This window comes from Musca vetustissima, unplaced genomic scaffold (assembly GCF_032173495.1).
Source record: "Musca vetustissima isolate MV318-11 ecotype Yass unplaced genomic scaffold, APGP_CSIRO_Mvet_v1 utg11382, whole genome shotgun sequence".
Classification (NCBI taxonomy): domain Eukaryota; kingdom Metazoa; phylum Arthropoda; class Insecta; order Diptera; family Muscidae; genus Musca; species Musca vetustissima.
This window is the reverse complement of record NW_026889524.1, coordinates 94,872-107,655: the sequence shown is the minus strand read 5'-3', so window position 1 is coordinate 107,655 and position 12,784 is coordinate 94,872. Positions and strand designations below refer to the sequence as shown.

Below are 12,784 nucleotides of genomic sequence, written 5' to 3'. Positions count from 1 at the left end.
TTCATTGGGTCTCTTTGAGTTTTGAAGAAGAAAAAACAAAACGGCAGCAGTTTAGTTTTGACAATGAAAGTTATTTTTTGGGGGGAAATTGTTTTCTTAGATTTGATCAGAAATTAAACTATGCAGAAAAATGTGGGTGTGTATTTGACTGATGGTAAAAAATGAGTGGTATACCCTACATAAGGTATACTTTGTACTTAGGTCTCAATTAAAATCGACGGATATATATCATCAAACCTTCGAAGTTTTTTTTTTAACGGAATTGGTGGTAATTTTGTTCTTTGCGTTCCAATCTGAGTTATTTCTACCGGAAATTATTGATATAGGTTCATTTTTTAAAAACAGCGGAACTCCCCTTTATTAGGTATTTTTGGTAGTTAGGGTAAAGTTTTTCAAACAAATTTGCTATAAGCAGAATCATACGCACATTTCAGAGTACGTGCTCAATTCTTTTTAATACCAATGGTACTAAATGTTGGCAATATGCACTTTGAGTAAGAATATATGAAACTGGAACACAATTCTAATACATTTTGAGACTTCAGGTCTGTTAGTTCGTACATTTTAGTAGTTTTCTTTCAACCATTAGTTCGAATTATTCAAAATCCTGCAGTAAATTGAAAAATCAATTTCCAAATTTAACAATCATAATGTAAAGCTCTATGCAGCCGTTCAATGCCAACATAAAAATTCACTTTTACCCACAACTATGATCTTCACCACGGAAGAGGCGGGTGTATCAACTATTTCGATAATCATACATAATTACAGACCTAATGACAGAAAGAGTGGAAGAAGAAAAGGTTCTTTGCGGTTGGCATGGAAATGAAAATAGAAATGTAATTGAAACCAGAAAAAAAGAAAAACAAAAGACAGATTGGAAAATGAAGATATTAGCTAAATGCTTTTGAATGGAGGAGGAGGAAAAAAATAAAATTAATTTCCATATAAATTATGGTTGACAATTAAAAATGGGTTTAGTTTTATTTGAATAACCCAAGTAAAAGGTCATAATTAAAAAGAAAAAATAATCAAGGAACTATAAATAAACTAAAGTGCATAAAAGAAGCTATTAAATACTAAAAAATAGAAAAGGATATTCCGCAAAATGTTAAATAAAATAGTGACAATTTATATAATACTAATCAGTGTCTGCTACAAATCCATAACTGCCATAAACACAAAATTACCCGCAGAAGTAAATCGGAAATTTACTGCCCGTCATATGGGCCAGGCAATTGCCCAGTGTTTCGGTCAAAATGAAATTGTTAATTGTCTGGAAAATAAAATGCTACAAACTCTCGATGCGGCCATAAAGAATAATGACACCTGGCAGTTTAGTGATTATATAACGCTGGAAAAGAATCCCTCAAGCATGGCCAAGGATTATGAAAAGTTTCAAAATTTATCAAGACAACAGCGCTCAATGGGCGATTCGCTGGCAGTTAAATTGCTACAGCTGGCACGATCACGCTCGCTGAAATTCGAATTACCCAGCAGTGTGACATCATTGTTAGATACAAACAGCATTTCTGGTGGCCTGGATGATTTTATAAATTCCGCCACAAAGGAGTCATCAACGACATCGACACCGCTGCAGGAAGAAGGTACGCAACGTAAAATGAATGGTCTTGTAGATGATAAAATTGCTAATATAAACAAAAAAGCGAAAAAACCTATTAAATTCAAACCCTCCTCCTCTTTTCATTCCCCTATCTGTCTGAATTCACCGTTATCCTCCATGATGGCGAATAAAAATAAAATCTGGTACCTAACGAATAAATATCGGAAAAAAACACCCAAAGGTCGTAAAAAGAAGTACAAAGATAAAAATATGGCAATGATGGGCGGTATGGCGATGATAGCAATGGTGGCCCAAATGTTTCTGGGCAAAGTGATACTGATAGCTGGCGCGGCATTTGTAATGGCTAAAATAGCTTTGGTTATCTCAGTATTGGTGAGTTCATTAATGTTTTTTTCCCGTTCATTCGAAATAGTTGAAATGATTGAATTTAAAATTCCTCAAAACTAGGTCCAAAATTACAATACTCATTGGGATTAGTGAACAGAAAGTGAATGTCCGAAACTTAAGTCATATCCGGTCTGGTCAACTAGGCGTTTATTTCATATATAGTATTGTTATGAGTACATATCGTATACATACATATGTGTTTGAAATGTTTACAAACTAAAAAACAAGGCTGTTGTCTAGTCCCTAATAAATATTGTGTTGGATCTTAGATACGAAAACAAAATAAAGTTTTTATTTTTCTATGGACTTTGTAGATAAAATCGAAAAACTGGGAATTGGAACGACTGGGGAATTGAAGGAAGGAACTACTTTTTCATTATTAACTTTCCGACATACCGAAAATATGCCAGGGGGTTTTATGGACTTATATTTCAAATTTCATGTGAAAACGTTTTTCATCCACAATGAAACCGTAATGCTAAATTTCGGACTTTTCGGTTGTAAATTCCAAAAAATGGATTGGTAGCTTTTATACATTTTGCGATTTCTGCCTTGACTTCAACAGACAAACAGATTTTACTTTCTTATAATATTAAAATATAGTACATGTGAGATATCGTTATTATTGTCGTTAGATCTAAACGTGGACTTACATTCCCATCAAGGTCAGTCTTAAACTGTCTGTAGCTAAAGACAGTTCTGTTTTTTGTTATTTAACTCGATCAAAAATATTATATAAAGGTTGCTTTTAATATGGACTAGACTACGGAAAATACGTACTTATCTTCTAATGGTTTGCCGGTTTCATTATTTAGTCACGCTTGTCTAGTAAGACATTTCTACAAACCGATTTTTGTAAACCCTTATGTACACCAAATACACATTTCAGAAATTTTAATGGAACCGTTATTAGTAACGCATAGTAGAGTGGAACATGCCTATAAAATCCTCAAACTACTGCAATTTTAAGTGCAAAGTTATATGAGGCTATGCCTAAAGGGGACCAATATTGATTACATAGTATAGGAATTAGCGAATATGTGGGGGTTATCATTATATGAAAGCTTTGCCTAATTAATTGGCGATATAGCTCAATTTCGAAGCCAATATTTTAGTTTTGTATCTAAATTCTTTCCCTCAGGAGGTATCATTTTGTGGGGGAGATGCCTAAGTGCTGTCCGATATATTTAACTATAGTCCCGTTCGAGTTTTTTATCGCGATATCCTTAGAACGCGGAATGATTACAACATATAACAAAAACGCCCTAGAATTGCATACTTTGTAGGGTACATACTGACAATTTCGAGTAACGACTATCTCCATACTATGGCAGAATACGCCTATATGGGGACAACCCCAACACACGGAACAAATCAGTTAACTAGTTTAATATAAAAATGGGTTATATGAGAACTACCCCCAAAAAGTGGGCGAATAATAACAATTTTTGGGAGAGAGATTTGTTACCATATACACGACTACAAAATACCAAATTTTACCGTGATCAAGAAAATATATACTTTAAAGGGTCAGAAATGATTCGTCCGATGAGTTACAAACGTGAATACTTTACTTTATGATTTTTTATTTTAAATAAGTATATTTAGGTAGTTATCGACAGCAAGATTTTATTTATTTTTGATTACGGTAGCACACCTATGAGGCATTGAATCTATAAGAAGCTCAATTTGATCGTTTGATATAGTATTCCTCGCATCTTGAACCTTTGGGAAGTCTGTCTGTTTCATTGTTAAACCCTTTGAATTTATACACGACTACAAAATACCAAATTTTACCGTGATCAAGAAAATATATACTTTAAAGGGTCAGAAATGATTCGTCCGATGAGTTACAAACGTGAATACTTTACTTTATGATTTTTTATTTTAAATAAGTATATTTAGGTAGTTATCGACAGCAAGATTTTATTTATTTTTGATTACGGTAGCACACCTATGAGGCATTGAATCTATAAGAAGCTCAATTTGATCGTTTGATATAGTATTCCTCGCATCTTGAACCTTTGGGAAGTCTGTCTGTTTCATTGTTAAACCCTTTGAATTTTGCTAAAACCCTGATTTTCGACTCCCACAACCAAACTTTGAAATGTTTTGGTGTATGTTTGGAGGTTATTGTAGGTATATTTTCTTCGGAGAATGGAACCATACCGTTTTCCAACACATTTGTGTAATCAATTCCATACATTACTTTATAAATCTCGTAAATAAATCGAACTTCATAAAAGGGAAAACAGTTAAATACCATTATTACCATTATTAACCCTCGTCCTTCCTGCAGAGTATCCTTGAAATCCTGAGGCCCAAATCTTTAATTTTTAGGCCTTCTAAACACAAATTTGTTCTCGTCAGAGCTTTGAATATTAAACTTTAATTCACTCGAGAACTAAATATTAGGTTGGGAAAAAATCCATTATTTTTCGGCAGATGGTTGTTCTCATAGTTTTCTCGTTGGAAAAGTACAGGTCGCATTTATTATTCGAATTGGATGATATTTGGCACAGCTCATTTATTGGGCCCAAGGAGGAACCGTATTGAAATTGGAAAATATCGGTTCAGATTTAGATATAGCTCCCATATATATTTTCGTCCGATTTAATGTAAATGGTGAACTAAAGTCCCTAAATATCTTTCGATTTGCACGAAATTTGGAGTAGCATACTGAATTGAGTCTAGAGTGACGTCTGCCAAGTTTCGTGAAAATCGGTCCAGATTTAGATATAGCTCCCATATATATTCATCCGATTTTATGTAAATGGTGTACCAACATCCCTATATATCCTTTGATTTGCACGAAATTTGGAATAGCGTACTGAATTGAGCCTAGAGTGACGTCTGCCAAGTTTCGTGAAAATCGGTCCAAATTAAAATGTAGTTTCCATATATATTTTCGTCCGATTTTATGAAAATGGTGCACCAAAGTCCCTATTTATCTTTCGATTTGCACGAAATTTGGAGTAGCATACTGAATTGAGTCTAGAGTGACGTCTGCAAAGTTTCGTGAAAATCGGTTCAGATTTAGATATAGCTCCCATATAAAGTTTCGTCGGATTTTATGTAAATGATGCACCAAAGTTCCTATATATCTTTCGATTTGCACGAAATTTGGAATAGTGTACTGAATTGAGCCTAGAGTGACGTCTGCCAAGTTTCGTGGAAATCGGTCCAGATTTAGATATAGCTCCCATATATAGTTTCGTCCGATTTCATGTAAATGGTGGACCAAAGTCCCTATATATCTTTCGATTTGAACAAAATTTGGCATGACGTACTGATTTGAGCCTAGAGCGATGTTTGCCAAGTTTCGTGAAAATCCCTTATACATTATCGATTGATTTTAAGAATTTGACGCCCCAAGGAACCAATATATGGCTGATAGGAACAAAACGTACTAAAATTAGTGACAAGAAATCGGTTCATATTTGGATATAGCTTCCGTATGTATTTTCCGATTTTAAGTCAATGGTGCATTATACTCCTTATGTTTGTCAGATTGACATGAAATTTTGCAGTAGTTGTGTTTTCTTGAAGTACAGACATAGCCCAACGGATGTCCTACTGATATTTGTTTTAAGTCAATTTACATACTTTTGTCCCATCCAATTTCATGTTAATAGTCCTGTTTAATATACCCATAGTGGTGAAGGGTATCATATAGTCGTCTGACTTTACTACTTTCCTTACTGGTGTTTGTTTAGTTTTTTGTTCAGTTGTGAGTTACAGAGTGTTAAAAATGGAAGTGAACAAAGAGAAAATTCTGTACATTTTACTGTTTTTGTTTGACCAAGGCGAATATGCAAGCCAAGCGGCTAAAATTGTGAATGCTGTTTATGGAGAAATGATCGAAGTTGATCGCCAAATTAGCATTCGTGTCATCGCCCAGAAAGTAAAAATCAAACATAAAACTGTTTAAAACATTTACAATTGACTAGAAACGGCCAGAATTTCCCAACAGGAGAGGTGTCGTGTTCCACCAGGACAACGCTAGGCCACACACATCTATAGTGATTCACCAGAAACTTTAAGAGTTTGGTTGGGATGTTTTAATGCATCCGTCATACAGTCCGGACTTGGCACCAAGCGATTATCATATTTTTCTTGCATTGCAAAATTTCTTTAATGATAAAAAATTGGTATCTAGGGAGGATTGTGAAAATCGACTACTAAAGTTTTTTGCAAATAGAGAGCAGGACTTCTATGAGAGAGGTATTATGAAACTACAAAACGGTGCACATTTTTCCCAAATATGACATTCCGAAGCATGTTAAATAAAGTCCTATAGTTCATATAAAAATAATGGATTTCCTTTTTCCCAAACTAATATAACGATTTTTGCTCTCTATCTAAAATTGACTTTTTGCTACAAAAATTAGGTTTCTGTCCCAGACAGACTTTTAAGTTTAACTTGATTCGTCATCCATGTAAAATATCATACCAATTTAATATCGAGGGATATCTAAGCTTTCATACATTAAAAAATATATGTAAACTTTTTTAAAAAATATCTAAAAGTGATTTATTTTCAGGGTAGTCTCAAAAAGGGGAACAGTGGAGGTGGTGGTAACACTGAACATGTGATTGTAACCGGAGGAGGTGGAGGCGGCGGCGGTGGTGGTGGCCACAGTCATGAACATAGTTCAGGCTGGCACCGTAGTATGCCACTACAATATCGGCATCCAAATACCGAACCTCCTATAGCCTATTATGAGGTTGCTGATAACGAGGAGGAATTCAAGAGAAGACAGATACCAGTCTATTGAAGATAGTTAGCAAATAGATGATTTATATTTTCAAAACACAAAAAATTGATTTCTTTATTATTTTTTGTAATTCTTGATTGTACATGCAAATACATTCGAACTTATGAACTAAAATTTCCAATTCTGTTGACTTTTTTCTTTCGATAACTTAATACGTAATTAATTAAATAATTAAACGAAATAATATTTAAATATTTAAAAATTGTTTTATGTTGTTTTCTTCTTCGCCTATATACGGTAAGTATGTGTGTGTGTGTGTTTTACGTTGTTGTATGTATTTCAGGTTGGTTGCATTTGAGAGAAATTGGAGTGGTTCATGCCACTCGGTTATGCTTAAATGATTCTCGAATGTGGTCTCTATGCCAATAAAATGTTACACATGGTTTGTGGCTCATGATTGTTTTTCTTTATAATTTCTTTTAAGGTTAATCAGTAAAAAATCTTTGGTAGACAAGTGGCTGTAGTTTTATGGTGATGGGAGCTTTTTGTGGGGGGTGGAAACTTTCACCAGTTTGCGTGATATCACTCAACCTCGCACTCCATCTCCATGTGTAAGTGTCACTATCGCAAGATCATTTGGTTTTGGTATTAAAATTGGACTAATTAGTTTACGATGTTGTTGGCACCCATGCATTGTAAGCCTTATCCTGCATCATCATTTCATCGTCCATGCTGCGATGATAGGAACCACTTTCATGACCGCCTTCGTATTCATTCTGATGACTTGAGGAATATGTGTGACTTTGTTGAACTTGTGGATGTTTGACAATTTCATAGGTTGTCTTCTCACCACCCTCTCCGGATACCAATTTCTTGAGACCAATAATGGCACTGATAATTAGAGCAATTTTGCCCACAATCAATGCCTTACCGGCCACAATGGCTATTGAATGATATGCCATCTTCAGAATAGCCGCTTTCAGCATTACGGCTGCGATAAAGGGACCCAAATACTTCTTGTCATCCTTTTTCTTACGACCCTCCTCTACACCATCACCGCCCACAATTTCATCGGCAGCCTCATTGGCCTTTGCTGTGGTCGAGGTAAAGAAATTCATTACCGATTGCATTACATCCTGGGCATTGCTCTTGCCAAAGGACAATAGACGTGGCAAATTGACCTGCAACTGTCGTGATCTGATGAATGAGGTACATCTTTCCATTAGCAAGGAATCCAGACTTTTCGATGAAAGATTTTCTAGATCACGGTTGCTTAGCTTCATATCCATAACACTGGAACGTCCCGTCCTCAATTCGCTGTCATTTTTCTTAACCAAGGTAACACCTTCAATAATGTTGATATTCTGGAATTTCAAGGCACGTCCCAATAGTTTTGCACCCTGTATTTTGAAACACCACAGCACATCGTTTTGATTCAGGCAATGATTTAGAACATGATGCAATGTACGTGAAACTGCATTGTCAGTTAATAGGCCACGCCCACTATGTGTTGCGGTGACAATGGGTATTTCTACAGCCACACAGCTACTGCTCAAGGCCACTGTTATTAGCGCACACAGATACACTAATTTTGAACACATATTTAAAGGACTAAACAAATGTCTTTGTTTCTCTTTGTTATTCAATTAAATCCTTTAGTTGTTTTTAATTATTTAGATTTTACTTTTTCGAAATAAAACCACTTCTTGTCTTTTGCAATTCTCATTCACAAACGCACCACCTCGATTTCTTTACAAAATGCAACTGATCTTTAGGCTTAGCATGGCTAAGAAATTTATACATTTTCTTCAAGTTTTTATAAAAATGTGCAGCTGTAGATCTTTAGACAACAATTACTGGACCTTGTTAATGCCTGAAAATGCGCTTTTGTTTCACTTCTATTCATTAATGTTGTTGTTTCTTTTTTATTTGTGTTTTGGCTTTTTAAAGTAGACTGCGGCGCATTATTGGCTATTCAGAGCATGTTAAATAAAGAAATGAAAATAATATTGCAACACCATTTCAGTTGTTGGCGAAATTTACAATAGGCATTTAAATTTGAAGGCGTAATATATGGAGAGTTACCATATGTGGCATAAAGTTCTTCATGCACTATATTAATATTTCGGCAAAAATCGATATAGTGTAGTACCAAGTAAAGCAGTATTTAATAGGAGATACTCTAAAATTATTTTAAAGATTAATTCAACTATTGACTTACCGAATGTAACGTGTATGCATCTTTCTGATGCAACCTGCAAAGGAAGAAAACATTTCAAATCCACATATTACTAGTAAAATTAATAAAATATATTTAGGTTTTTGCTAGATTATATTAGAAAGTGGCTATAAATCCATTGTACGACTCAAATAGTACACAAAAATCGTTATGGAAAATAACATCACAGATTATTAATAAGTAGCAGAAACATTCATTCTCATAGCTTTACAAAACCATTTGGTACAGAATATTTACATTTTTCTTCACAGCCCAAATTACAAATGGAAAGCGAAGGTACAAAGACGCCTCCGAATTTTAAGAAAACAATGGGTTTTTCTGGTTTTTCATCTCTATAAGATGGAGTGGATGGTGTAAAGGTTTCTCATTGGGTAGCACATAGCACATGCAGACAAGGTCGCACAGACGGTGATACTGCAATCTTGATCAGATGCTAAAAAATCGGAAGAGATTTTTATGTAAACTGGTCAAATAGAAACCTGTAGAACAAGGATGTAATTGAGGGATGGATCAAGCATTATGATGCTGAAACCCCACATCAAATGATATTACGGCCATAAGGCGCGCTGAACCAAGCGGATCTCAAACAAGGTGGTCCACTTGAGTAGAACCGAAGAAATTATAATTGGATGCAACCTGAACACGAAACATCGTAACTGGGGAGGAAACATAACCCACAACATATAAACTTTCCTCGATAGCTGTCCAACAGATGTTGCAACAAGGCCAGGAATAATGGAAGGGTCATTCATCGACAACTTCTTGCGAACACCAGAAATTGCCCTCGACAAAATCGGATTGTTAGCAACGCATGAGTTTAAGTCTGATCTTCGCGCATCCATGAAAAAGAATGAGAGTTTTTACTATAACTTCAATGGAAATAGGATCCATCGATATCAACGAAAAATCAAGGAAGCGTTGTTTAAGCACGTCATTTCCACAGACAGAAAAATCACAAAAATCGAAGTGGACAATTGTTCAAACGGGCTCAGCTATGTCTTCTGAAGAACCATATAAGATAATGTACAAAGGCATAAGAAGAAAGAGATATACACCCAAACGTCATGAGAATCATCGCCTAGTGGAAAAAGGTTCCGGAACATCCTATGAAGAACCCCAGATAATGATCGTCATTCCATCCTTAAATCTGACATCAGAAATCTCCGTGTGATAATAAGGCAACATATAAATATATAAATGTAGATCGATCTTTCGCGTTCTTTTTTAAAAATGAACTAATTCCTTAATGAGGTCGAAAAGGAACGAAATCAGAAAAAGGAACTATTATAATTAAAGAGCTGGAACTAGTTCCAATCGTTCCTTTCTCGAAATAGTTCCAATGAACTAGTTCGTTTCGGAACTATCCAACTCTATATACATGAGAAACATCGGCTCACTTAACTGGAAAGTATCGAAGTTAACTCCAAAATATGTTGGAAGTAAATAGAACTGCTAGACTTTCTTTCAGGAATCCCATCAAAGTCATAAGAGACTACAAGGGAATAATCACAGACAACTCCATGAAGTCGGAGACAAGGTTCTAAGCGTTTCTAAGAAGAGAGCAGAAGAAACTATATTATTTTATTTTTCCTGACGGTACTTTTTAATCACTGCCTTTACATTGTTCTCAATAGGAAGGAGGCAATAGCTGTACCAATCCCAAAGCTTGGAATGCGGAAGCTACAAACCAATTTCCCCACTACCACCCTTTGGGAAATTACTGGAGCATTTTATTCTGCGGGTTATTAAGGAAAGAAAACCCCTTAGAGAATGTCAGTGTGGATTTTCGGCGAACCGAATGGATTTTCGTTAAACAGTCGAAGATAACATGCCTGATGGGACCGGTTCCATATAACCTGTTAGTATGTAATATACCAGGGCAACCTACAAGAGAACAGCTGTTAAAAAACACTAATGATGTCTTCCTTACACTGCGAGGCCTCTTTGGCAGCACTGTGGGAAGAAGATTGAATGTGTACATGGAAACACTACATAACTGCAATAGTTTTGACTAACACAGTTGCAATTATTTCATTGTAGAAAATACGCGATCAACGCTAAGTTATAATGATACAGAAGGATTGCTGGCATCGATTGAGTCAATAATTGATAAATAAAAGAAGTACGGAATAACGGAAGTACCAACGAGGTGTATTTTGGGCAGCAGATGAACTTTCCTACCAACGACTCTTTCGATTGCGAGGAGAAATCTTCGGAGGTAATGTTACTAATATAGAAGTAAGTGATTCGACCCATCATCACCTACTCCTTTGCTGGACAGACATATCGTCAGTCCAAATGGAAATGATTGAGGGAGATAAATATAATGACATCAGGAGTAGGAATGAGGCCAAGACTAGATAACAATGACATTTATAGACGTCCTCTACAATTCAAGCGGATCGATGTCTGCATGATGAAATATACCCTTAACATCCTGGAGAAGAACCAGCTTGTGGAAACACCTCCCATTGCGGTTGTGCTGAGGCAGCGAGACTTTAGTTTTAATTTAAGTTTGGTCAATTTTTAAAATAAATGATTCATCCCTTTGGAAATGGTGTAACACAAACAGTAAATGTTTTCCAAAATATTTCACTTCTAACAGTCATGGAGGAATTCTTGTGCAGCCACAGATTTGCATGCATCGTTGGCAATTTGGTGCATCACTTTTTAATAAACCCGGTCTTTCTCGCCACTTTTTTGCTAGTATTAAACAGCCGGTCGGTCTTCGGCAATAATTAAAACTGCAATGTTTTATTGCTAGGTAATTAATTAAGTTTTTCATTTCGTCGCTGCTTTTTAGATTGTTTGTTCCAAGTGGCGGTAGTTGTTTTCACGTGAATTTCATTAACAATTTCGAATTGGTAACACTTTCTTGGGCACCATTTCTCTCTAAAGGAACAAAAAACAGCAACAACCAAAACAAATAACACCCACTTTCTTCTTCATTTCTGAAGACAATTTATGAGCGATGGTATATAATTTCCAAAATAAATAACTAAATAAATACATACACAAAAATATATTGGATGTGGTTGCTGTATAGATTTTCTCTTTAATCCATTTGGAGTCATTAAATATATATGTATGTACATACATCAAATACACATGTGTTAATAAATATGTTTCATGGTAATTTGATGTTTTGATTTTGTACAAAAGTTGACGTTTGATTTGTGGGCTTTAATGGTTACTACTGTCACGCAAAGACAATTAGTTTTGTTTTCGTACAACACGACTTGGTAGACATAGTTTTTTAAACATAAATTGGCATGAAGATAATAGATTCAAAGTAGTACATAATGCGATAAGTAGGTGTAAATATATAGGATTTAAATCACGGTAACACACATTTATGTGAATAGTAAATATGTAGTGTAGCTGTTTTAAATAAAGAAATAAAAGGAAAGGAAAGGAAAAAAAGGAAAGGGACAAAATCGGATGGGGTTGATTACATGATACACTACATCATTTTGGGTGCGCCTGAGATAATTTTTGCAAACTACGTTTAGATATATACCGATTAAATCTCGTCTTAACAAATGTTTCTCCGTAAATATATCTTGTACAATATAAGGACTATTAGCAGTGGGCAGGGTTGGTCATTGGGTCAAATGACGTTGAACCAAATCCGTTTCAGACAATTTGGAGTCGATATACAAATGTCCGTATATCTGGAAAGTGCAACAATAAGTCTAGAAAGGAGGAACCGATTTTATTAAAACTTACACATCCTAATATTTTCTAATTGAAATTCAGATCAATGTTTGACTTTGACTTACTTTGATTGCTTGTGACAGAACATTTGTTCCATAAGCCGAGCTTAAAAACGATTTCCAGGCGCATCAGTCTTTT

At 35.2% G+C, this 12,784-nt stretch overlaps 1 protein-coding gene across 1 annotated transcript; it reads right to left on the bottom strand.

The window, feature by feature from the left end:
* Positions 1 to 7,358: 7,358 nt before the first annotated feature.
* LOC133337214 (uncharacterized) lies at positions 7,359 to 8,291 on the bottom strand. Its single transcript, XM_061545465.1, has one exon. It carries the CDS (start codon positions 8,289 to 8,291, stop codon positions 7,359 to 7,361), a length of 933 nt encoding a protein of 310 aa, XP_061401449.1.
* Between the last annotated feature and the right edge of the window lie 4,493 nt (positions 8,292 to 12,784).